The sequence below is a fragment of the Balaenoptera musculus genome, chromosome 19, assembly GCF_009873245.2.
Source record: "Balaenoptera musculus isolate JJ_BM4_2016_0621 chromosome 19, mBalMus1.pri.v3, whole genome shotgun sequence".
NCBI classification, from domain to species: Eukaryota; Metazoa; Chordata; class Mammalia; order Artiodactyla; family Balaenopteridae; genus Balaenoptera; species Balaenoptera musculus.
Window position 1 is genome coordinate 49,243,412 of NC_045803.1, and position 27,887 is coordinate 49,271,298.

The following is a 27,887-nucleotide window of genomic DNA, read 5'->3' on the forward strand; positions in this document are numbered from 1 at the left end:
CCGGGGTCTCCCAGTGTAGAGGTGGGGCCCTGGGTGGGGGGTGTATGGGCGGGGCTTGGGCTCTGCGCACAGGAGGGAGGCTCCAAGGGCAGAGGATTAGGCCCGGGAGCCCAACAGTCTTCCCGGTGCCTAAGTGGACAGGGAACGCACTGGCCCTGTTGCCTTCCATTCCTCCATGCCCCTCCCCCACCTTCTCCCCCAGGTTCTCCCCCCCTAACCGGGGTGGGTCCCGCTGGGTGTAGGAACTCCTCACCTCCCCCAGCCACCCCTCAGGGGTACCGGTCCTGGAGGTCCGGCCTTTACTTTTGCTCCGCCTTGCCTTCCTCCCACTCCCTCAGGACCTGCACAGCTGGAGGAGGCCTCTGTGGGCAGAGGATCAGGCCTGGGTCTTCAGCAGGCTCCCAGGGGCCCAAGTAGGCATGGTAAACCTGGCCACACTCCCTTTTGATCCTCTACCCTCCCAGTGGTTCCCCAATTTCCCCCTTCGGACGTGGGATCCCTTCCCCTCCCCCAGCCACCCCTCAGGGGCGCCAGTCCCATCCTGCCTCCACTTCTCCTCCCCCTTCACTTCTCCTACACCCCACATCCTACCCAGTCACTAGGGGTTCCTCCCGTCCCCTTAGGTGTCCGTGGTCCCCCACCAGTACCTAGCAGGTGCCCTAGCTGTGAGGAGACGCAAATTCCACATCCTCCCAGTATGCCATCTTGACTCCGCCTATGAGATGCTTCTGCATGTTTCAGTTACTAGGCATTCGTGATTCTTGTGGCCCTGGCAACGGGACTGCCCTCTTGATTTGCCTCACCCAGGGTAAGCCATTTTTAAAGTTCCCGCTTCTTCCCTTTCACTGTTGGAATATTCCTACTTTTCACGTTAGAACCCCATCGCTCCCTGAAAGTACCACTTTCCCCTAAAGTGATTGGCAGCACTGACCTCCATATTTTCCTCTTGGCAAGAGCAATCTGGTGTCACGGATCTTTAATTCTGGTTAGTGGCTATAGTTAGTGAATATAGGAATGTCTGGCACAGTTTCAGAGCACTAAAGGTTACTTGGAACAGGCAAATTCCTTCAGTTGCTCCTTTAATAATGGCCTTTGTATAATTGCCTTTTGCTTCTTTGCAAAGAATCTACCCTATATAGCAGGCTTTTTTTTTTTTCCCCTTTACACATCCTACTTCATGGATGCCTGTTATAATCTTATGAAAGAGTGATGGCAGCTAAAGTGTCACAATATTTCTGTAGCAGTTTAAGACTGGTCCCTGATATTATCTACAAGGAGCAGAGATAAACCTTTTTCCTCCTCCTGTATTTTGTGTGTCTATGTGTTTTGGGGCCCAAGAGGGAGAGAAAAAGAGAGAAGGAGAGAGAGAGAGAAAAGAAAAGAGGAGGAGAAGGAGAAGAAGGGGAGAGGGAGAAGGTTCTTGTAAAGGATCCCACATTCTCCTGCCACCTGCACTTGCAAACCTTTCCATTTATTCTTCTGTTCTTCCAGCTGGAGCTGTCAATGGTTTCTACCCAGAGACCACAGTGATCATACCTGCAATCAAACAGGTTGGGTTTGTTGCTTATTGCAACAAGGAGAACCCTCACCCAGGGGAACCATGGAAGAGTCTCACTACAAAGGTGTTAAGGATGACTCGTCATAGGATTTTAGGTTGAGTTAGCTGTTTTGCGTGGAGGTTTCAAGGAAATGGAAAATTGCTTGGGATTAAATGCTGCCAGGAGGTGAAGGTAACTGTGTGCTTAAGTATCTTTGTAAATGTTATTTAGAAGGATGGAGGAATAAAATAAGGCTAAGTCTGTAATTGATTTAAAAAGTCAGTTGTTATTCATATTATCCAGGAGAGGACTTGGTATTTTTGTGGTTTGCACAGTAGCCTTGCTTTTGTCTGTGCTTAAACCAGTTTGTAAAGTACTTTTGGGGTTTGTTTGTTTTGGGGGGGTTTTTTTGGTCCCGTTTCATTGTAGTGACAGAGTGACCTTGTCTAATATTGATGTTCTATGAGCTTGTTTATGCTCAGTGGGAGAACACCAGGGCCTAGCTCTGGATGCCCACCAGCATCTCCCACCACCAAGGCCTCCCTGAGAGTACCAGGCCACTAGCTCCTAGCTCTTAGGGGCTGCTTTTTTCTTTCTCAAAGTTAATTGTTTAACATGAGCAAAACAATAAGGGGACCACCTGTCGCGCAGGCCGAGAAGAGTGTGGATTTTGGAATCAGCTCACCAGCTGGATACTTCCTTGGGTGATTTGTTTTTCCTCTTGAGCTTTATTTTCTCCATATTTAAAATGAGAATAACAATAGTAATGTTGAAGATTAAATGACACGCATATAAAGCACACAGTACCTGTTATGAATAATAGTCACTAAAACTGTTATTATTTTATTATTATTATACCAACAACATATCCCTTCCCCTACATTCGAAAGTTGTGAGTGGTGGGAGTCGTGTACTAGAATTAGCATTTAGTTACCTTATACCATGAATCAGAAAAAATACAAATTCTGCAATTCCTCCTTTTCTTCCCCTCTTTCACCGTGATGTGGCCTTGGAAAGGGGCTCACTTCTCATCAGACATTAAAGTGGAAGGAGCTGTAGATTTAAAAGTAAAATAGAATGCAATTTAAAAATTATCCTTTTTATTATGTAGAGTTAGGTGAAATGAATTAAATGGGTCTTTCATTATTTAATTTGAGTAATAAATCCCATTAACAGGTCATAAAAGTCTCCTCATCATGAGCAAGCGATGTCTATTACAAATTAGGCTCAAGAATAGCTTTCTAAAGTTTCCCCCACAAACATAGTACAACTTCGTAACCCACAAGCTGGGCAAATGGGTGCGTTTAACTGTGTCAAGTCACAGAATGGCTGTCCTGACAGACTTGTGTTCTTAATCTAAATTAGCTTCTGTATTGACAGAAGATGTCCCCAAGCCTTTGACTTTATCCTGCTGCAGCTCCCCAGCAGCTACCTGGAGCACTGCTACTCAGGGTGTGCTCCTTGGAATATACTGGTTCAGTGAAATACTTATTACCAAGATAAGTACAAAAATTGAGAGTAAGCTCCTAGAAACCGTTATAGCAAGAAGGTATTGCCGCAACTTCTAAGCATATGGTCAGTGGGCTTGTATTTTATATATCTTCTTTCTTTAATGTTTCAGTCATTCATTTTTATTGAATTTTATAAAAGTATCAATCTGCAGTAGATCAGAAAAGAAAATGTCCATAACCGCAGGTAGTTTGATGAGCACCGTCCCAGGCCAATGGAAAGCCTAAGATGAGATAACAGAAGCAGAGCCTTGTATCCAGGCACATCCGAGCTTTGAGGAAGAGATGGTGGGAGACGCAGGGTGGGGTGAGGAGGGTGGGAAGTGTTCGTCCGTGTGACGCAAAACTCAGTACAAGGATTTTCACTCTAAATGTATCCTCTTAAAGGAAGCATAGGATGACAAATTTGGGACACTTGATTTATTTTAGTCCAGTCTCATATCGTCAGGGATTACATAACTCTATTCAGCCGTCTATTTCAGAGTCCACTCTTAGAAAATGTGTCTAAAAGTATCTAGCCTACATTCTTCATTTTTCAGTTTTTAGGTCTTTCTCATTATCTTTCACAAACCAAATCAGAATTGGGTCTTTGGAAATCTTTTTTGCTTCATGGATATAATTTAAAAATAAGCTTTGGTGCCCAGGATGGAATTTGTGTTATACTAAATGAGTACAGGGCAAAGAGCTTCAGCATGTAACGGAGCTTCCATGCATTTTCTGTCTGAAAGCTTGTGGTCAAAAATAGCTGGAGAAATAAAGAAATCGCACGTAATATCAGGAAAGAGGCCCATGACTTTTAGATTTAATAGAGTACTTATATTTTTGCTCAGTAATTTGATCTGCAAAATCATACAGAGTTGACTATTCGGTGGATGTAAACCTTACTGGTTTACCTACAATAGAGAGACTTAGATTCCACCTGTCTGCTGAGTATTCAAAACAGAACCTTTGTAGACTTAATTCCCTTTAAGAGGGAAAGGCTCACCATCTCCTGGATTCGTGACTCTGGGACCGCCTTAGGAGGGACTACTGACTGTTTCTATAGGTGATAAGAAAACCTCGATTTTTGATTATAGCAATTTTTTATTATATATGTAAACTTGGAAAATACAGAAAAATTATAAAGAGAAGTAAAAACAACCAGTTTTCTTTTATGCAAAAATTACTCTTTATATGTAGAGATATTTCCTTTCAGCCCTTTCCCATATTTATGTAAAATTAGGAATATAATTAGAATTGTATGTATAGAGTCGATTCTCAATACTTGCAATAGTTATGTTCTCTGAAGTTGCCGTGAACATGGAATTAGCAAATACTAAACCATTTAGTATTTCCCCTGTTTCCAGCGGAAATACAGGGTTAGGTTCCTGTGAGCCTGTGGTGGCAACATTTTTGTCTACCTGTCAACACAACCTTGTATGTATGATTGTGTTTGAAGACACGTTATTTAGTATTTATTATTGATTCACCAACATCGAATTCGTGGCCAACAGCACTATAACTCATGCCTGAATGAAGTTCATCTATCACATGTATTTTCTCCATAAGGCAAATCATGGCATTCTTGCACTTAAGAACACTAGACAGCCCTTCATCACTGTGCCAGGGGGCCTTTTAAACAGCAAAATCACCAACAATAAACACAAAAATGTGAAGACAGGTTTACATGTGAGAGCTGAAATAAGTTTTGCCTTACTTGACCTCAGCTAGAAGCATGCATGTCAGTCAACTCAAATTTTTCTCTGCTCTGTGCATTTCTATGCCTGACCCCAAAAGTGCCCTGAGTATTGATTTGGAAGCTACCAATAAATTATGGCAACTGGTTGAACTTGCAAATATGAAATCTGAAAATTATTATGATCAGCTGTGTAAATATGGTTTTACACGCTGCTTTATTTTTTAACTTTGCATTATACCAGTATGCTTTCAGCATGCATTATAATCTCTTCAAATATTTTTGTAATGATTGACTTCATATACTTTGCTAAATATTCTAGTCTCACAAAAAATGACTACACCAAAGTGTAAAATAGCAGATAAATCATTTATTGGGTAGAACCTAGAATTTTGGAAAATATCTGTGCTCTTCCCAAACCCCTCCTTTTAAAAGGTAAATTACATGGTGGAAGCTGAAAATTAGTCCATGCCAAATAAGATTTGAACCATTGAGGGCTTCCCTGGTGGCGCAGTGGTCGAGAGTCTGCCTGCCAATGCAGGGGACACGGGTTCGAGCCCTGGTCTGGGAAGATCCCACATGCCGCGGAGCAACTAGGCCCGTGAGCCACAACGACTGAGCCTGCGCGTCTGGAGCCTGTGCTCCGCAACAACAGAGGCTGCGGTAGTGAGAGGCCCGCGCACCGCGATGAAGAGTGGCCCCCGCTTGCCGCAACTAGAGAAAGCCCTCGCACAGAAACGAAGACCCAACACAGCAAAAATAAATAAATAAATAAATTTATAAAAAAAAAAAAAAAAAGATTTGAACCATTGAAAGATTTTAACCATTCAGGATTGTCCAAAGTTGAGTTCGAATTTTGTTCTCTCTATTGAGGCCCCAAGAAAGGAAGATAATCATGCATTATTTCCACGTAGAGGGTGCTGATCGCCCACTGACCTCCCTTTCCTCTCTCCCTCCTTCTTTTCTTTTATTAATAGTTGTGAGTGCTGCCCTTGATTGAGTGATGTGTACATTGCTATTTCTAACCAACTGCTTACAATGTTCACTGTTAAGAGGTATCTCTTTTAACTGATTTTACCTCCCCCAGGTGTTGGATTAAATGATGGGCAGTGGCATTCCATCTCTTTGTCTGCCAAAAGGAGTTACCTGAGCGTGGCGGTGGATGGCCAAGTGGCTTCTGCATCTCCTTCCCTGGGGCCTGAGCAGATTTATTCAGGGGGCACCTATTATTTTGGAGGTAAGAGAAACGGTTGCTCCATATGGGCAGTTGAACCATGTTCGCAGTTCCTACCCCTGTGTCTTAAAGTCATCGTGTTTTAACCAGTGTCAATATTATGGAATCATTTCTCACTTTCTTTGAACATGGAAATGTTGAGTAGATCATGATGATTAATTATGACCTAAAATGCATTTCTTTGAGGTGGACTGACTTATGTTTATGATTTCTATAATGAGATTGCTTGCAAGTAGGCCATGCTCTTCAGTTCTTACTTTCAAATTTTGTTATATTTTCCTAATGTTGAATGGCCTTACATGTATGTCTTTTTCAGATTTTATGGGCTCATTTCATTGCACTGTTTTCCTGATCATGCCTCTTAGCTTTTCTAGAGCATTCTTATTGCTTTTCTGCTGCTCAGTGCAGGTCAATATTATGCCAATGGACAAATAATCTAACTTAATTAGCCCCAGAAGCCTCTTCTCACTGCTAAGTAATAATACACTGATATAGTTGATAAAATGAAGGCATCAGCCTTCAGCACCAGACCATCTCTCTTAAAGAACAAAAACAAATGAAGTGTTTACTTGTCCAGTGGATGTTTGATTGAACTAAAATCTTCAAAAAGCAAACCTTGGAAGTGGAAATGAATATTTAGCACTGGAAAATTAAAATAAGACAATATTTGACATTAATTAGAAAGGCAAAGTTGTAAAACTGTTTGTAGTAAGACTTATTTTTAATCATGATTTGAGGTGTTTCTTCTTGTTATTTTGAAATGTAATCATGACTTCTGTCTAGAATCACTTTTGAATTTGGTTGAAAGCCCAGTCTTCATTATTCATCAATAAAATACAAATTCCTTTCTAAGAATTGACAGTAAGTACACAGACCGTGAATCATTCATCTTATATAAAGAGTGAACAAACAAACCAGAAAACCCTGCATAATCCGTTACTGTGAAAGGCAGAATAATGCCAACAATCTTAAAAGATATAATTGCTTCCTTTAGGGTGATTTGTTCATTTATAAACCAAGTGGTTTATAAAACCTTATGGAATATATGATTGATTTTATAGCAGTCCATAGGAACATGTTCCTTTAATACATGGTAAGATATACAAACAGTCCCTGACTTAGGACTTTTCAACTTTATGATGGTGCGAAGAAATACACATTCAATAGAAACCGTACTTTGAATTTTGGTCTTTTCCCAGGCTAGTGACATGTGGAATAATACTCTCACAGGATGCTGGGCAGTGGCAGCGAGCCACAGCTCCCAGTCACCCACGCAATCCCAAGGGTAAACGACAGATACGCTTAAACCATTCTGTTCCCACACAACCAATCTGTTTTCACTTTCAGTGCAGTATTCAATAAATTACGTGAGTATTCAACACTTTATTATAAAGTAGGGTTTGTGTTAGGTGATTTTGCCCAACTGTTGGCTAATGTAAGTGTCCTGAGCATGTTTAAGGTAGGCTGGGCTAAGCTGTGATGTTTGGCAGGTTGGATATATTAAACACATTTTTGACTTAGGATATTTTCAACTTACAATGGGTTTATCAAGATGTAACCACATTGTAAGTCAAGGAAGATCTGTGTAGAACAACTTAATCAAGAGCTTTCACTTCAAAGGAAAAGATTTAGAAGCACCAAAAGAGGTAAGAAAAAACCCAAACATTTTGTTAAATGATGCAAAAAAGAGATGATAAAAATAACAGACTGCATAAAAGTGTAAGTAATGAAAATAGAATCATCATTCTTAAATTATTTTACACCCTTCATGTTCAGATTTAATGATGCCTACCTATTTTTTGTACAAAATTTTGATTGATTTTTATTCATACTATAATATTTTGTAATGAAATATATCACATGAGCAGTCTGTAATTTTGCTTGTTTTTATTATGATACATATGATATACACCATTTTAATTAAATGAACTTAATAATTTTTGAATAGTTTTAGATTTACCAGAGGGTTGCAAAGATACACTGGGAGTTGCCAAATAGCCCACACCCAGTTACTTCGTATTGTTCACATCTTACATCATATATACAATTTAAAGAATACTAATTATTATTTTTAAAATACACATCTACACATGCATTTTCCAGCTTAAGAAAGATAACATTACCAATATCCATTTGTCACTCCATGATCATACCTCTTCATCTCCCCAGGTAACCATCGTCTTGAATTGGGGTTTTATGCCTCCTGTCATGTTCTTTACGATTTGACATCTATTAAGGTATTCCTAAGTCCCTAAACAATATACTGTGAAAGCTTCCATAATAAAATTTCAACTTCAGGGCTTTTATTTAAATAACCAATCTTAAGTTTACTTAGGCAACATCTCTGTTTATTCAATCATCTTCTCAATTGGTATCCTTAAGTACCAGAGTATGTTTGATCTTGTCATGAGATTCTACTAATCACTAAGTATATACCCTGCAAGCCCCAGGGCACCCTGACATTTCCAGGGCTGCGAGCAAGGGTCCAAAGGAAAGCAGGAGGCTTCCTGCTGCCACATTTCTCCCTCCTCCTCCCAGCCTTGCGCCTCCAGGACCTGGTAGAGGAGGTCCATCCTTCTGGAAGCCCAAGTAGGGCTTCTGGGGTGGGAATTCTGGATTCTGGGATGGGCTAGAGGGGAGCAGTTTCCAAGTGGGCACATCACCTTCCCCTGTGAGACCCCCTGGTGCCATGGGCAGAATCATGGCTGGAGGAGGGTTAGAATAGGGTCCCCTAAAGGGCAGGACTGGCTCTGGGGCTCATTGTCTGAGTGGTACTGGCAATGGGGTGACCAATGATGCCAAAATCTTGGCTCTCCATGCATCAATGCCGAAAAGAAATACGGAGGCAGAGTTTTGGAGGAACGAGAAAAAGTAGCTTTATTCTTTGCCAGGCAAAGAGAGGACACAGCAGGCTACCCCACCCCCACCCCCACCCCGGGAATAGGGAGAGGTTTTACATCCTAATGAAGGTCTTGCATTTTTTTTTCTTTTGCAAAATTTCAAAACAGCCACAGCTGGCATCAGGCAACTTGGTAACTGGGGTTGGTCTTTTCTGAAGTTATTGGCCGGTGACCTTCTTTCTGAAACAAAGAATGCTAACAAGGGAGTGTAAGGGGAGAAGAAAGCCAGGTGCAGAGTAATTCATACGGAGTCAGTCTCCTTTGTGAAGGAGAAGCCCAGCTACAAGTGTTGGTTAGTAGTAACAGCTAAAGAATAACCAAGACTGCTTAACTCTTTCAGGCCTGTTTATGTTGTTTTCCAGCCTGTTCATTGTTTCCTTATTTTCCTTGTTTATCAGAGAAGAGAAGTCTCATTTTTATTTAAGAGAAGTCTCATTTCTATTTTTGCTGCACCACCAACTGTCCCGTTTTAGCACTGAAAGCCTGGAGTCCTGCAAGCAGCCTCCCTGCTTCCCACCCCCAGAGCAAACTTGGCAGTTGGTCATCCTAGAAAACCCTCTCCGCTGTGTGGATGAGAGTCCCCTTTATTCCTAGGATCTGTTTTATCTAGATAGAGGGCTTTCTTTAGGTAGTTAATTTTTCAGCCAGTTTGTCTTCAAGTAAATAAACATCCTACGTTCTGAGACACTTCCCATCCATTGCCCTTTGGTCCTCTCTAAATTCAACTGCCAGTTTCCAGTTATCTTATCAGCAATCAGTCTAGCCTATAAGCTGGCTACAGTGCCCCCATGCAAAGCGGCAGTCTGTCCCACCAGCCTGGGTTGTATCTGTTTTCTGTGTCAGTCTTGAGTGTGACTACAGAGAGAGTGGGCTGCCCGGAACTCAGGGCGTTCTGCATATACTGCCACACGCCGCTCTCTGCCCATCATTGTTTCCGTTTCCTCCCTCCTCAAATGTATGCCTTTCAAAAAATTACTGAGATCAGCTTTTATCATTTATAAACTATACAATTTAAATCTGGGTTCTCCAGATGGAGGATGGAGGAAAGTCTAACTTCTGTGTATTCCCCTATGCAATCTTTGTGCGATTGAATAGCACACCGTGTAGCACAAGCTAGAGATACTAGACTGTGTGCAGAATCTTCACGCTCCCGCGTGTATAAATCAGACATTATCCATCCAGTGAACTGGCTACACCACCCTGAAGTCAAACCCGACATCTTACTTCTCGTACATGCAGGGATCATTTATCTGCCATCTCCGAGGTGCTTAACATGCTGCCTGCCTCTAGTAATGGATCCATCCATTAATTCAGCATGAAGTATTCCCTAGAAATCTTCATATTTTAGAACTTTCATCTCAAACCAGTTCAGTGCTGAATTTCTCTCTGCTGTTGCATTATATTAACCTGTGGATGTCTCTTATCATAGGCTAATGAGACTAACCTGGGTTGAACCCTACTTTGTTCTTTAGAATCTCTTGCTTATTAAACATTGTAGCCAGGAATGTGAAGGGCCTCATAGTATGACCGCTGTGCTCTCTGTAAAGTTCCCTGACCTCTCCTTGTGACTGTGAGTTTGCTTAGTTTTGTTCCCTAGAGGCATACCACACAATTTATTTTATTCTGAAATAGTTTGAAATGTGTCAGGAAACGTCACCTGGAGAAAAGGAGATTAGCAACGCTGTTTATATTCCTGGCATATTGTAGTTGCCCCCAAATATTATTGAACTGTTATCCTCTCGGTTTTTATTTTAACATTCTTAATTGGTTAATAAGTCATCTAGAAAACACATCCAGATTATGGTAACTGTATCCTATACCACAGAAGAATTTTAAGCACTGAAAGTGTGTGTAGAACCATGTACAATTAACTGATACTCAAAAAACTTTCATCCCCTTTTCTTGATATATTAAATTTTAAATTTCAGTCTCTATTGCTTAAAATATAATATTTCAATGTGCCTGATAACAGTTTTAAGTATGAATCCTGGCCTTTCCTTTCTGGGTAAAAGTATTTTGTTAGGCAAACAAAGCATTAAGGAGAAACATCCTCAGTCACAATATTTAATTATAATGGAAATTCCCAGGTAGAAAACTAGCATGGATTGTACAGGAATTAGGAAATTGCTGATTCATTTCTTATTCTTTGAAATTGTATTAGTGGTTGACAACCATAACAACAAAGAAAGATTAATGAAAAATACATAAGTATAATATATGTGTTCATACTCCATAAAATTGTTTATTTCACTTGGATAGAGAAACACTGAGAACATCATTAAACCCCAGACAAAAATGGTTAATATTATAGTTCTTTATTATTTAAATAATTAGAAACAGGTCTTAGATAAATGTTAGGAAAAAAATCAATATAAATGGAACACTCCTTTATGAGGCAGAGAATAAAGTCAAACAATGAAATTGTTTTGACATTTAGCCATTATGATTTATTAAAATGCATGTATATGTGGCTCTTATATGCATATGAAAAGTATTTAATTACATAAATAGTTGTAATTTTATTCCAAGTCGTCGTAACTCCTTTTCCGAATAGCCTTAAACACAAAGGTATTTCAGCATTATTGATTTATCTTTTCTTATCTACAGTGCGTGTTTTCATCCTTTATGCTCTTCTTTTTGCAAACCGAAAGACTAAGTTCCTGTGTTTGAGTTATATATAATTTAATACTGCTGGCTGACATGTTCAGGATACTGAAGCTGATCTGTATATTTCTAAAGTTGGGATCAAGTTAGTATCCTTGCACATAATTATTATAACAGTAGTAATTTCCTATGAATCCTATGGTAATAAAGAGAAGTACGTTTGTATGAATTGCTATTTGTAATTTAGATCAAATGAATGATGACTGCAATGGGCTTTCCCCTCCATTTTAATTTCATAATCAAATGCCTATTTAAAAAATTTTTTTAGTGAAGATACTGAGTCCTGATTCATTATGATGTATCCTGATCAACTTTGTTTTGTTTTGTTTTTATCAGGTTGTCCTGACAACAGCTTTGGATCCAAATGTAAAAGTCCACTTGGTGGGTTTCAGGGATGTATGAGACTCATTTCTATCAGTCACAAGATGGTAGATCTGATTTCAGTTCAGCAGGAGTCCCTTGGGAACTTCAGCAACCTTCAGATAGACTCATGTGGAATCACAGACAGGTAAAGGCAATCTCACTTCTTTATTTTGACCTGTCCATTTTCAAACTTTTGGCAGCAGATCGAAATTTGTATGTAAAACAAACATTTTTCTCTCCTTTTTCTTACCATCATCTGTTCCACGGGAAAGAGATAATATTCACATTAGAAATAAGAAAATATTCTTCTAGTTTTATACTTCATATTTCCAGTGATAAAATTTAGCTAGAAGACACGTGACCATGTTATTTATATGTACAAATAGCTACCAATTCACAAAAGGTGATGTTGATGCTGCTATAATTTTAGAGGCGTATAAATGTATCAAAAATATATCATTAAACGCAATAGCTTAGGATACCCTAACAGTAATCTAGACCATCAGGTACCAGTAAATCAGAGACCTATGTGGTCAGTTATCAAACTGGCTTTTGCTTCCCTGACAGCTGAATAATATTTCAGAGGCAGGAATTTAACTGGTTGCTGTGGTCCTGATGTGTACCTTTAAGAACCCATTACTGTCTTCTCTGCAGGAAAAATGAAGAGGGAACTCCCTGTGAAAAAGTTTGGAGCCGTAGTGTTGATAAAGTGTCAGGATGATCCAGTAGTTTCAATAGGAACTCCAGTACAGGGCATGCTAGTGCAAGCTTTGGGTGTTCATTGCAGAGGACAAGTAACTTTTAATATAATAATTGATAGTTAATAATTTTAAAGTATTTTTAGGCATGGGCAACTGTAGCCAAATAATCTTGCCAGTCATCAAGGCAGTTATTTTGAATGATTGAGTTCAATGAAATGTCATGGCCATTCCAGATTAAAAAAAAAATTAAGCAATGTGACAAACTTAACCCCAACCGTGTAGTAGTGTTCAATATATATTTTGAGCAAACAGATAAATTTTGAGTTATTTTAACATTTTTTTTTTTCATTTTTGGCTGCGTGGGGTCTTCGTTGCTGCACGCGGGCTTTCTCTAGTTGTGGCGAGCGGGGGCTACTCTTCTTTGCGGTGTGTAGGCTTCTCATTGCAGTAGCTTCTTTTGTTGCAGAGCACGGGCTCTAGGTGCTCAGGCTTCAGCAGTTGCAGCATGCGGGCTCAGTAGTTGTGGCTCGCGGGCTCTAGAGCGCAGGCTGAGTAGCTGTGGCGCACGGGCTTAGTTGCTCCGTGGCATGTGGGATCTTCCCAGACCGGGGCTCAAACCCATGTCCCCTGCATTGGCAGGCAGATTCTTAACCACTGCGCCACCAGGGAAGTCCCAAATTCTGAGTTTTAAAAATAACTTTTTATTTGTATGAAACATTTTAGCAACATAAACACACATCTATTATATCTGAAGACCGTTTATCAATGTCTGTTGATCCTGTTTTGAACACTAGTAGATATTATTCTCTGTGTAGAAAAAAATAATTATAACCTTATTTAGCAATGGATTAGAAGGACATCATTTCCTCTCTATGAATATGTGTTTATTTAACTCAATTTGTAGATAAAATAATACTTTCTATAATGAAAGATGATATGTAAAGGGAGAATTGAGACGATAAACCTCAATTGGCTTGATTTGGGGAATAAATGACAGTGACCATCTCCGTAATTACAGCCACGCCAGCTCAGGAACATTAATCCTGATTTTGGGGAAGCCCTGTAGCAAGGCTCCCTGGGCCAGCTCTCTTGAGGTGGGTCTCACTCACAGAAGCAGGGAGCCCTCACCCTCAATGGGTGGGGAGGTTCGGTCATCCACACTATGAGTGATGGTCATTTTGACCATCTCAGATTGCAGAACATTCTTTTGGTACAAGTAGACCCACACCTCTCCAACATGGGTTCCTCTGAAGCTGCCATTTTACACAAGGAATCTGTCTTGCCTGCTTTCTGGAGGTGCACGCTTGTAAAACAGAGCATGATACAGCACAATAGGAGAATTATGGTTTCGGTACCACCCCTTAAAAACGCTTTTCAGAAGTAGCAAATTATGGATAGATCTTGAGTATATATTTTTTAAAGAAAATTTTAGGCTAATGGTAACCCTAGAAATCTTAAAAATAATAGCAAAAACCAACGTACCTTTTATATTTGTATACCTTTTCAACTTCCAAAAGTATCTCTAAATTCATTCCATTCTCTTATAGTCAGAAGAAAATATGTATCCATCTATCTTGGTCTTATATGCTATACCTGTTGACATAGCTTCCAAAGCATTATTAAATAGAGACTTTAAAAAAATCTGTTTACTAGGTTGTATTCTAACTTATCATGAATTAGTATTTAGGTTTGTGTGTGTGTGTGAGTGACTTGTGTAGGGTGATGTGAGTGAGTGAGGGGCCTGGGAATGTGTCTGAATGACCTTACAAGTGTGTGTGTAGGGATGGTGTGGCTGTGTGTGAGCGTGTGCATGTGTGAGTGTACACATGCATGGGTTAATGCTTGAGGACTTGTGTGATTGTGTGTGTCAGGACTTGTATGAGTATGTAGGGCGATTTTGGATATGTGAGTGAGCTTATGCATTGTGTGAGAGACTTGTGCAATGACTCTGTTTTAAGATTTATTTTAAATAAATAAATTAATATGTATTTAAATTAATCTTCACAAAAACCCTTAGAACCTGTTCTTAGAGTGTTTGTTTCTTGTAAACATGGAAATAGATGCACAAAGCGGTTACGTAAGTTGGCTGAGAGGACACGGCTAAAGGCAGAGCCCAGCATCGGATCTAAGCCCCCTGGTGCCAGGAAGTCCCCCTGCATGCTACCTGCCGTGTTGTACCGCTTCCCTGGGTGCACGTCAACATGTATTGTGGTTCATGCTTAATCTATGTAGATTAAACACAGAATTTTATGGCTTAATAAATTGCAATTAAAACAAACAGGAACATTAAAAATATACTTAAAAATCTGACAGAGGGAATTCCCTGGCGGTCCAGTGGTTAGGACTCCGCGCTTTCACTGCTGAAGGGCCGGGTTCAATCCTTGTTCGGGGAACTAAGATCCTGGAAGCCATGAGGCACAGCCAAAAAAAAACATCTGACAGAACCTTAAACAATGTAGTTCTCTTTTTACTGTAACTAACTTTAAGTTGGATCAAACCTACACATAAAGGTGTTCATAAATTTACACACGTGCTCACACTCACACCCACACAGTCATTTACACACATTCTTTATGTGTAAACTAATGTCATTGTACAAGTCTCCCACACACATCTATACATTCATACACTCACATATCTCAAAGTCACTTGTCACACACAGTCTACACACAGACACACACACACACACCTCCCCACTCATTCATCCATACACAAGCACAGTCACACACATACTCTCACAGACCCATAGCATCTTTACACACGCACCTGCACACTCATAAGATCATTCCTATACTCTTTACACACTCACACCTTTCTTACTCACAGTCTCTCACACAAACACACACACACACACACACTCATCTAGAAGCCCTCCCCTTGTCCTCTGTGGACCTGCAAGGAAATCTGGGTGGGGGCTGACTGAGGCTGATGGCCATCAGTCCCTCGATGGAGGTGAGGACAGAACTGCAAAGGGAGCTGTCCTCCATGTCCTCATGTCTTGGGGCAGAAACCCAAGTGGGAGTGGGGTAAGGGTGACAATTGTTAAGGACATAAATATTTATTAAGTTGCTTGGACCTAAACCACTTATTAAGCAATAGTATTAAGGAAATCTTTTGTTATCAACATTTTAAGAATATCAACTGGGGCTTCCCTGGTGGCGCAGTGGTTAAGAATCTGCCTGCCAATGCAGGGGACATGGGTTCGAGCCCTGGTCCAGGAAGATCCCACATGCCATGGAGCAGCTAAGCCCGTGCATCACAACTATTGAGCCTGTGCTGTAGAGCTCGTGTGCCACAACTGCTGAGCCTGCGTGCTACAACTACTGAGGCCTGCACACCTAGAGCCCGTGCTCCGCAACAGGAGAGGCCACTGCAATGAGAAGCCCGCGCACGTCAACGAAGAGTAGCCCCCGCTCACGCAACTAGAGAAAGCCCGTGTGCATCAGTGAAGACCCAAGGCAGCCAAAAATAAATAAATAAATAAAAAGAATATTAACTGATTGGGGAAGGTCCATCTCAGCTCTGACATCACCTGCCCTTCACGAGTGCAGTAAGGCAGAGGGTGTGGTGTGTCCCTGGTCTCCATGACACCAGGCTACAGAGACTCCTCACAAGACTTAAGAGGCCACCGTGTGACACCGTTCACCATGGCGACCTCGGGAGGCCCAGCTCCTGCCTCCTGGCTTCCCCAACCTGCAGCCTTTGGACCGCCATCATTGCATTCTCCCAGTCCACTCCCACCACGCAGTCCTTGGGCTTGGGCCCCCATGGCACCATCTTCCCTCCAGTTCCCCACCCTCCCTCTCCTCTCCTCTGAGGCGCCCTTTAAACCTCCCCTTGTTCCTTCTTCCTTATGTTCACATGTTGTGTTTATTCCTCTGCTAACGGTTGATTGAAGGTCATGGTGTTGTTCTGTCTCCCGTGATACTGAAGGGGTGGCTTGTTTATTTCACGGGGAGGAAGTTATTTGTGGGGTAAAGGGCCGGTTCTTGTTGATTTCATATTTTGAGGAAGGATATGAGATTTGAATTCAGGTGGTCACCATTTTCCCAGGACCCATACATATCTAATTTTGGTTATGTTTCCTAAATATGATAATGTTGTATAGATTTTTACTTTAGTATCTTTAATTCTAGCCAAGTTGTACATTGTGTGAAAGTCTTTTGGAATTTAAATTGGAATCGGCTAGAAATCAGGATAAACCAAAATCATACATGTTTGTATAGATTTTTACTTTAGTATCTTTAATTCTAGCCAAGTTGTACATTGTGTGAAAGTCTTTTGGAATTTAAATTGGAATCGGCTAGAAATCAGGATAAACCAAAATCATACATGTCAGGGCTTCCCTGGTGGCGCAGTGGTTAAGAATCCGCCTGCCAATGCAGGGGACAAGGGTTCGAGCCCTGGTCCAGGAAGATCCCACATGCCATGGAGCAACTAAGCCCGTGCACCACAACTACTGAGCCCACGTGCCACAACTACGGAAGCCTGTGTGCCAAGAGCCCGTGCTCCGTAACAAGAGAAGCCCGCGCACTGCAACAAAGAGTAGCCCGTGCTCCTTAACAAGAGAAGCCCGCGCACTGCAACAAAGAGTAGCCCCTGCTCACCGCAACTAGAGAAAGCCCGGGCACAGCAACAAAGACCCAACACAGCCATAATTAAATAAATAAATAAACAAACAAACAAACAAATAAATAAATAAAATCATACACGTCACTTCAGTTTGGGGCATGTTGATATATTCATTTGTTTATGTTCTACTTTGTATCAAAATGACTCTCAGGGAGAAAAGTATAAAAGATAATTGTTTAAAACCTTTAGTGACAATCAGTACTTCACTATACAATGTAATTTGCCATAGGTTACTAGTAGTCAAACAGAACTACTATATGATGAATTTAAATAAAATCCACAATCCAGTCTTTCACACTGTAATTAAAAAATATGAAAAGTCAAGTCTAACAGGAATCTAGGAAAATGGACACAGTATCTTTCGCAGCAGATCAAATAGAAATAGTACATGTATCACAATAGATTCATTCTTTAGGATTTTAGGTGTAGTCACTTATATCTGCCCCCTTTTAAAACATTGTTCAAGGTCTGTTAAAGAATAGCCTTCTCTGTCCTTTTCTTTTCTGATTACCAATTAGAATTGTTTTTGTTTTAATTTTATTTTAAAAATTCCCTCTTTCTTCTAGATTGTTATTGATTTGAAATGCTTAAAAAATTAAATACCTCTTTAAATATTCCTTGACTAGATTCCTGTGAATCTATAAAAATGCTAAAATACATATAAATTTAATTGGCATGGAAAGATGCCCATTATTTATTTTTGAATCCTTAAAAAGGTTGTAAAGTAGCGTGTACTTTATGATTACATTTATGAACATAATACATTATGCACACACACATATATGTTTATAGTGGTAATTTTTATATATTAAAATCATAAATAATATTACTTCTCTATTGTTTCCTATATTGTTTGATTTCTGTACAGTGAATATCTATTTTTTATAATCAGGAAAAACAGTAACATTATTTTCAGTTAAAATTGGGAAAATCCTAAAAGCAAAACATGAAGTTCCCAGTCTTAGTTTTTAAAAAGGAGGTGGCAGAAACTTCATCAAGAATATATTCTTGACAGGTTTTGTAATTTATTTATTTTTTTATTCTGGGGTGAATGAGAGCATTGGTCTCAATATAACTTTCAATTTAAATTCTAAGAAGCATCAGTTATTTGATCAGGGCTGTTTGAATTGATACCAGAAGCTCTTCAACTTTTTTGTCCAGGGTGCCTTAATATATTTCAGTAATTTTTTCACAGTGTCCTAAGCCAAAATATATAACTAACGTTTTCATTTAAACAGTGGCTTAGTTCCAGGCAACTTTACAAGTGTTTATGTCCTAACAATTTATTTATTTATTTATTTATTTTAATTAATTAGTTAATTTATTTATTTTTGGATCTTCGTTGCTGTGCGTGGGCTTTCTCTAGTTGCGGTGCACGGGCTTCTCATTGTGATGGCTTCTCTTGTTCCAGAGCACAGGCTCTCTGTGTGCAGGCTTCAGTAGTTGTGGCTCGCTGGCTGTAGAGCGCAGGCTCAGTAGTTGTGGCGCCCGGGCTTAGTTGCTCTGCAGCATGTAGGATCTTCCCGGACCAGGGCTCGAACCCGTGTCCCCTGCCTTGGCAGGCGGATTCTCAACCACTGTGCCACCAGGGAAGCCCTGTCCTAACAATTTAGAAACCTTTGAAAAAGTAATTTATACATATATTACTTTTATATATACATCTTAATTATATATATAAAATTTGAAAAATATTTTAAGTTTATTTTTAATGTAGTGTACAACCTTTCAAAGCTTGGGATCAGATCAGACACTGCTACCTTTACTTTTGTTCAACTTGATTTCATATGGTGTTACTTTTTAACAACTACTAAGACTCCAGCTTCTCAAAGATAGGACATGATTAAGTGGAATGTATTACTATCTAATGTTGAAATTTAACTACCTCAAGCTAATAAGTTGCACAGTGCTTGACAGATGTTGAGTATGCCTGTATTTCTCTTAAAAATTTAAAATATCCTGGGAGCCCCTGTGATTTTGATTCAGCATCCTAATGCACCCTGACCCACTGCTTGGAGTTTGTGCATCTATACTGTACATCTTCAGCATTTCCGGATGTATACACCAAGTGAATAGAGATGTCCCTCCCTCCCACTTCCTTCTTTCCTTCTCTCTTCTTTATTCCCGCTTCCTTTAAATATTCACTATAGTAAATCAGTATGATTAAATGTTGTTATTTTATGTAAACTATTGATGTTTCTGGCAACATATTGAATTAGTGTTATGTCACTAGGGAAAAGAAAGGGCTATGATATAGTAGGACATGTTGAAAATTAAGCAGTCACAGCTACCTGAGAATTGGTTGAAACCTGATGAATTTATTGATCTAAGGTTTAGTTTTGTGATTCAGGTACCATAACGACAAATGGAATGACCATTAGTCATGCTGTATTTACTCTTTAGGTTACTGTTGACATTCTTCTTTCACATTATCATGTATAAATTGTCAGTATCTTGTGATTTCTCAAAATGAATAGTAGTAATTGTATCTGCACCTTCTTTTAGGTGTTTGCCCAACTATTGCGAACACGGTGGTCAATGTTCCCAGTCCTGGGACACCTTTCACTGCAACTGTACAAACACTGGATACAGGGGAGCAACTTGCCACAACTGTAAGCCACACACACCTGTGGTTCTTGCCTCTGTCCTGATTCCCTTATTTATTTCCCTCTTTTGTTGTTCTTGTGTGTATATATGTCCATGTGTGTGCAACCCTGGATCTTATTAGCATTCAGTTGATTTCCAGTTTATTTTTAGTCCACACTTCTTTTCATAAAGTAGTCAAGGTAGCTTACAGAAGCACATAAAATAAAGCAAGACAGAAAAGAGTAGGAGAGCTGGCAAGGGGAAAACATGTGTAGAAAACAAAGGTAGCTAAGGATAAGCATAAAATACAGTGCAGAATAGGTGATCCTTCAGTTCTCTTGCAACTCCATTAATAAGGATGATGAGAATAAGGATGGTAGAAATGGAATTAATCATAATAGTTAATTTTATTGAGTATTTTCTAAATGGCAGGTACTGCTCTAGTATTTTACATGTCCCAACTTATTTAATTCTGATGACCACCTTAGTAGGTGGGTGTAGTCATTGTTATTATCCCTAGTTTACTAGGTTACAGAGAGAGATTAATCACCATGCCCAGAAGCTCCTGAAATAGTTGAGGCACAGTGAGAATGTGAACGCTTGCAATTATGCTCCAGAGGCTGGGACCACAACCAAATACTCTTTTCCTGTGTTAGAAGCCATTCATTTTTTTCCTGGTGAAAAGTTTTGCATGTGTCGTAAGACTCATGTCGTTTTCTTGTCTACTTGTTCAGGACGTGGGATGGGGAGACCCAAATGCCCATTTTTTCCTTCCCATTTTTTCATATTTTTGCTGTTATTGCTGAGCAACTTAACTCTTAGTGCTATTGGCCCGTAGCCGTGACTTCAGGCAAGGGCGCTAGGTGCAGTCCTCAGCCTCACCACTCTCGTCTCTTCACTGTGCACTGCTTTGTACTCCTGCTGGAGTTGAGATTGGAATCCTGGGCTCCCAGCCCTGGAGGCTCCACAAGGGACCCTCAGAAGTCCTGACTCAGGGCTGGAGAGGGCGTGAGCAGGGGCGGCGGGACCTTCTGGCCTCACCCTCATGCCTTCACCACTGCAGCCAGTCTTTCCTGGGGCATCAGCTTGGGTGGGTTCGAGTGCCTCATAAGAACAGGAAGAACGCCTGCTGTCGCTCAAGCCAGGGCCAAGTTACTTGTCCCAGGTCACCAGCAGCAAAGGGATGGTGTATTTTAATTCTTCATATCCGGTATCATCCCAATTATAGTAACTAACTCAAAACAGAAAGCTAATAGAATGTGTTTTAATTGACTATTTGTTTATTTTCAACTGTTATCAATGACTAAATCTAAATATAAACACAAACATCTCTGAGCCAAAAAAAATCAGCCGGTGAATAAATAACGTATTTTCATCTGTGGCCCACAATTTGATCCAATCATTGAGTTAATTTATTAGGTTCTTGAGCAGGTAGTCTAAAGGGAGCCGAAGGGTTTTGCCAGTGACCATTCTGGGAAATGGGGCCAGGATGACAAACCCAATTATAATGAAGCCATCAGTATCGTTAGCCTGAGTTGAGGGAGGGTGAGTGATGGGGGTCTTTTAAAAGGTTTTACTAGAAAATAATATGTTAAACAGTCATGTTATAGAAAGCCAAGTAATACACATAAAGCAAAAGTACTCCCAATTACCCTCATGCAATTGTGCATCCTTTCTAATACCAGCCCTCTCTGCAAAGTTATGTTTATATCCCAGCCTCTTTCAAAGAATTTATCAACGCATGTATGCACGTATAGTAATATATAAATGAACCATTTTCATATGCCCACTTCACTGCACAAAATACAAATGTGACTAGAGACCAATCCATCTTATACTTCTGTCTGTGTAATGTACAATAGGAATAAAATAAAACCAAGAAATTGTGGAGGAGTGGAGAAGTAAATATGTACGATTATCTGAAATCTCTGTAATATTGAGAAAATTAGTTACATTATTTCATATGGTCTAAAAACTCATAAACATAATTTTGAAAATTTAGAATAGATCAAGGAATGATATTCAGGGGATGGTTTATTTCTCATTTCACAAAATTAAAAGCTTGATGGAAATCAGCATTACATTTGGCCAAGTGTTCAATGAGATGAGTGTATCATATACAGTTGTTAATATCAAACCTTGTACATGGCAAATATATAATTGTGTAATTAAAAACATCCAATTATGGATCAAAACACACTGAGACCACTTGAGGGCATATATTTTATATTTCTTCTGCTTTGAATTTTAATTATCTTAAATTCTGATTACAGAGCATTAGAGAGAGTTTCTTATGTAAATTACTTCTTAAATTATTCACGAGAAGCTTTGTAAATCATATTTGTTTTATGGAAAAAAGGATTTTATCTATAGATAATTTTATGTGAGAAAGGAGACTAGTTAAAGCATTATTTAAAATTTTTCTATTGCATAATTTTTGAATAACAGCAGATTATTTAAGGAGATTACACTATTGTGCTTCACGTGTTAGGTTATTACAAGATGATACTAGAATTAGAAATTCCAAAATGATTGTCAAAAGATCCATTTGGATGCATGTCCAAAATGGAAGTCACATTATACTTACAAGGATCTTAACATTTAAAACACCTACCATCTCTTTTGTTGTTTTACCTAATGTAAAAATAAACTAAAATTTCATTCTCATATTCGTTTAATGATAAAAAGAAATGCCATAAAATACAATCTCATTCTTCCTTTTTTCTATCTAACCTTCTTTCAACCATATTAATTTAAAAAAATGAGTTTTGTTTTAAAGTGTGTGTTACCTTTTCTCCTGAAAAGGTAATGTACATACAAATTTCAAGACTTGGAGTATTCTGTGTCCAAATTAAAATTAAAGAAATTAATTAAAGAAATTAATTTTATACTATTTTACTTATGATGATCCTTTTTTTTTTTACAGCTATCTATGAGCAGTCATGTGAAGCCTATAAGCATAGAGGAAATACTTCAGGATTTTACTATATAGATGCAGATGGAAGTGGTCCCCTGGAACCATTTCTTCTATATTGCAATATGACTGGTGAGTTAATCAATTTTCATTTACTAGTTAAATTTTAAACACACAAAATTAAAATGAAACAAGTAAGAGGTTGACATAATTTGCAACTTGATTAAAATGTATATTGTTCAGTAGAAGAACTTAAAGTAAATCTTTAAAAAATAGTTTAATGGTAGTGATTTAAAATGTCATTATTTTCCATGCATATGGTATCTGTGTAGAACATCTAATAATAAATGTATCTTATTAAGTCCCAAAACAAAAAGGATAGACTGTATTCCTCTTAGAAGATTGATACATACCATGTGATTTCACTTATAAGTAGAATATAGAAAACAAAACAAATGAACAAACATAACAAAAGAGAAACAGACTCACAGATACAGAGAACAAACAGGTGGTTGCCCAAGGGGAGGGGAGTAGGGGGATGAAAAGAAAAGAAAAATGTAACAAGTGTGGTAATGGATGCTAATTAGCTTGATTATGGTGAGCATTTCACAATGTATATTCATATGAAACCATCACATTACATACCTTAAATATATACAATTTTTGCCAACATAAAGTGGAAAAATATTTTAAATAATAATAATAAAAGAAAAAGATTGATACACGTGAAAGCTTTGAAAATATTTACTTTTTAAATTTGGGCAAAAATGAATTTTATTCTTGAATTCTTTACTTACATAAACTTAAAGAGGAATTAATAGTCTTGGAATATGTGTTTATTAAATTCAACATCCATTCATGATAAAGAGAAAATGAAAACTCAGTAAATTACCAATAAAAGAAAATTTCCTTAATTTGTTAAAGAGGACCCATAAAAAAACCTATAGCACATATCACAGTTTATTGTGAAATATTGAAAACTTTCCTCCTGTTACCAACATTAACACAAAGATGCCTGCTATTATCATTCTGTTCACCATTGTTTTGGAGGACCTAGCCATTGCAATAAAGCAAGAGAAAGAAATGAAAGATATATGTACTGGAAAGGAAGAACCATGACTCTCATTATTTGTAGATGGCCAGGTTATGTATTGAGAGTATTCTCAACAATCTACAGACTAACTATTAAAATTTAGGATGATCACTAGACATCAAGTTAATGTAAAAATTAATTTCATTTTTGTATACCAGCAGTTAAAATGAAATTTTAGAAGATTCTATTTTCAGTAGCATCAAAAACCTCAAATACATGGTAATAAAATCTAAAGAAAGATGTGCACAACTTTTATACAGATAAGTGTAAAATACTCTTGAGATAAATCCTAAATAAGTGGAGAAATATGAAAGTTTCATTGATTAGAAAACTCAATATGATGGTATAAACGTCAGTTCTTCCCAACTAGGTATTGATTCAGTGCAAACCTTAATTAAAATTTCAGCAGTGTGTTTGTTGGTTGGTGTAAATTTTTTGGTGAAAATTGGCAAGCAGATTCTACAATTTATCAGTAAATTTGAAGGGACAAGAAGAACCAAATCAGTCTTAAAGAGTAAAGCCGGAGGACTCAACTCTACCAGATATAATATAGACATTATATTGATAGGCTAAGTAAAACAGCATGTAATTGACCCAAGGATAAACAAATAGACCAATGAAGCAAAATAGAGAATCTATAAACAGACTCCCTCATGTATGGATAGTTGATTCATTGCAAAGGTGGCACTGATGAACAGTGAAGGAAAGATGGTCTTTTCAACAAGTGGTGCTGGGGAAAATTGTCTGTAAATATTGTAAAAAAGACTCTTGATCCCTTCACCATCAAACACAAATAGATTCTAGATGAATCGTGCAGTCCAGTGTAGTGGCCACTAGCAACAAATGCCTATTTAGATTCACATTTAATTAAAATTAATTAATATAACTAAATGACTTGAAACAAATTTTACAAGTTTAAATTAATTCATTAAAATAAGATTAAATTAAAAGCCAATTCCTCAGTCTCACTAGCCACATTTTAACTGCTCCATAGCCATCTATTCAATCATTGGAAAAAGTTTACATTGGATAGCACTGTGTCAGGAAGTCAGCATTTCATGGAGCAAAATAAGCAGAAAAAAGGAAATATGAAATTGAAGCAGAAGGCATGGCAGAGGAGGATTTACTACTTAAACTCTGGCAGTGACTATCTAGGGAAAGGGCCTTCCAGGCAGAGGAAATAGGAAGTGCTAAGTCCTGAGAGAGGTGGTCTTACCAGGTGTGTTCAGAAAACAGCAGCAGATAAAGTGTGACTGGAGTATGGTGAGTAATCTGGGAGTAGTAGGAGAGCAAGAGGGAATCAAGTGGGCGGGGGCAGGAGAGGAAGAGTCCTGGGTCCTTACAATGTGTAAGGTCTCTGGTTTTTACCCTGAACGAGCTGAGAAGACATTGGAGAGTTTTAAGCAATGGTAGATGCAATCTGACTTCCTTTAATAAAATCATGATTGCTCCTGTGTTGGGAAATGCCTATCTAGGAGCAGGGGTAGAAAGGAGTTAGAAAATGTATGTGTGTGTGTGTGTGTGTGTGTGTACCAAATACGTACATACATATAGATAAGATGTATGTGTATAATAGGAGTTTGGAAGTCTGTTTGGAGACCAAGTTCAAGTAATGCAAGAATCCAGGCAAGAGCTGGAGATGGTGGGTTGTACTGGATGATACAATGTAGATGGTGGACGGAGATTAAATTTTCTCATTGAATATGTGTGAGGAATGAGAAAACAAAAGGAACCAAAAAAATAACACCACATTTTTGGCTTGGGCAAATTGGAGTGATTAAGTTGCCATTATTTGAGATGTGGTCAGAGAAGGTTTGAAGGGAAAGATAACGAGCTCAGTTTTACACATTTTGAGTTTGAGATATCTGTTACACATTCAAATGGAATACTGAGAAGGCAGTTGAATGTGGGAGCAACAGTTCCTTTGTATTAATGTGTAATTCTGAAAACTGCAGGGTAGTGGTAAAACCTTGGCCACAAATATTCGGGAAAATTACTGTAGAATGTGTCTTAGAGGTTTTTCATATAACACAACCAGGTGGCTTCTGTTTGCTGTCACCATCATTGAGGACGCTACCTGTCTTAGTCTGTTTGGTGTTGTAGCAGAAGGCCACAGACTGGGTAGCTTATAAACAATAGAAATATTTCTCACAGTTTTAGAGGATGGGAAGTCCTAGGTCATGGTGCCAGCATTGTCAGGTGAGGGCTGTCTTCCAGATTTCAGCCTTCTTGTATCCTCACATGATAGAAGGAGCTCTGTGGGGTCTCTTTTATAAGAGCACTAATCCCATTCATGAGGGCTCCTCCCTCTTGACCTCATGAGCTCCCAGAGGTGCCACCTACTAAAACCATTACCTTTGGGGGTTAGTGATTCAACATATGAATTTTAGTGGGGGACACAAACATTCAGACCATAGCACCGTTCCAAATGCCAAAGCAACCTAAGACAGCTGATGACTCTTACATGTTTACCTCCTCAATGAAATTCCCTAGTCTGCACAGTACAGACTCCCAGGTAGCACCCTGAGGCAGGAGGGTTGGGGTGAGACGATAAAATCAGTGTTTTTAAAAATCTTCCCATTTGATGCTTTTGTGCACCCAGGTTTGGGAGTAGCTGTTTTCGACCTGTGGTTCTCAAACTTTAGAGAACACCCCGCTCTATTATGTGAGAATTGAACATAATAAATGTGAGAAGACTTCACAAAGAGAAAAGGAAAGTTTTGCAAATGAAAGATATGAATTTAAGTGTCAAATAACTTTTTGATATTTTCTGTTTGCGTTGTGAGCGAGATTTAACAGTCTCTTACTGCATGCCTGTGAATCCTGCATTCCCACAAAAGCACCCTGAACTATTCATATGCACATGCTTTGTGAAGTTTTGATTCTGCGATTCAGATACTTCTAAGTATCTGTAATCTTTAAAGCTTTAAGTAATATCACACACACACATACACACACACACACACACTGTTCTCATTATCTGTGATAGTAATGTTCTGTAAAGTAACCACAGACACTTGAATTAGTCAATACTGAACCATTGCTCCCAGGGAATTACAGTAAGATTAGGTTCCTGCATGCCTCTGGTCATAGTATTCTCATCAACTGATCAATATGTAACCTTGTTTTACTAGTGTTTCAGATTAAAGACACCTTATTTAATGCATACGGTTGATTCATTAGCATTGAACTCACAACCAATAGCACCAGAACTCTTCTTACCTGAAGGAAGCTTTTGTATCACATGTGTTCTCAGAAGGCACGTCACAGCCTTCTTGTGCTTGGGAACCCTGGACAGCTCTTCAGCTCTATGCTTGGAGGCCACTTCAAACAGTGAAATCACCAAGCACAAAGAACATGGCACAAATAAGATACGTGTTTACAGTATGAGAGCTAAGCAAGGAGTCAGAGCGTGGCTCTGTTCAACTTCAGCTGGGCAGCTGAAATTCATATTGGGCAACTCAGTTTTTTTGCTTTGTGTCTAGACATACAAGAGCACCTCAAGAATTGATTTTGGGATTCATATAAATTTTAGTGAGTAGGCAAATTCACAAATGATGAGAATCTGCAGATAATGAAGATTGACTGTATACACATACATGCATGCCTACATTATGTTTATTATGCATAATAATTCAGTAATTTATAGGCCATGTACATTTTTCATGACCATCTAAATGGTAAGGAAATTATTAATTTCATTTTATTGAATGAATTATTTCATTTCTATTAAATCAACATTTACCTTGTCATATTACTAATATGCCTGTTTTAGTTACCTGAGTCTCACACCTCAACTCTACAATTCGAAGAAGTAAATTTATGTATATATACACACACAGAGGTTAAAGGTGCTTTAGCAAAATTATCAAAAAGTATTGATGAAAAAGAGGACATTCACAAAACTTAAAGCCATTTGAAGAGCAAGCAGTGGAGGACAGAGACACAGATAATCCAGTTAGGAAACAGGGAAGTATCTTCAGAAGCTCCGGAATATTGAAATATATTCAAACAAAAGTGACAGCCCCAGAATGTAACAACCCAGTGAAAAATGCACATTACAACTTGAAACTTTCCTTACT

The 27,887-nt window shown here is 38.8% G+C and overlaps 1 protein-coding gene across 4 annotated transcripts in view; it reads left to right on the plus strand.

Annotated features, from left to right (window-relative positions):
- Positions 1 to 27,887, plus strand: part of CNTNAP4 (contactin associated protein family member 4) — a 257,943-nt gene that overhangs the window by 168,667 nt on the left and 61,389 nt on the right. For all 4 annotated transcript variants that reach the window (XM_036835023.1, XM_036835024.1, XM_036835026.1 and 1 more), the window contains 4 exons: positions 5,809 to 5,958; positions 11,856 to 12,027; positions 19,718 to 19,824; positions 22,725 to 22,844. In XM_036835023.1, the coding sequence (XP_036690918.1) occupies positions 5,809 to 5,958; positions 11,856 to 12,027; positions 19,718 to 19,824; positions 22,725 to 22,844 (549 nt within the window). The remainder of the gene's footprint in view (positions 1 to 5,808; positions 5,959 to 11,855; positions 12,028 to 19,717; positions 19,825 to 22,724; positions 22,845 to 27,887) is intronic.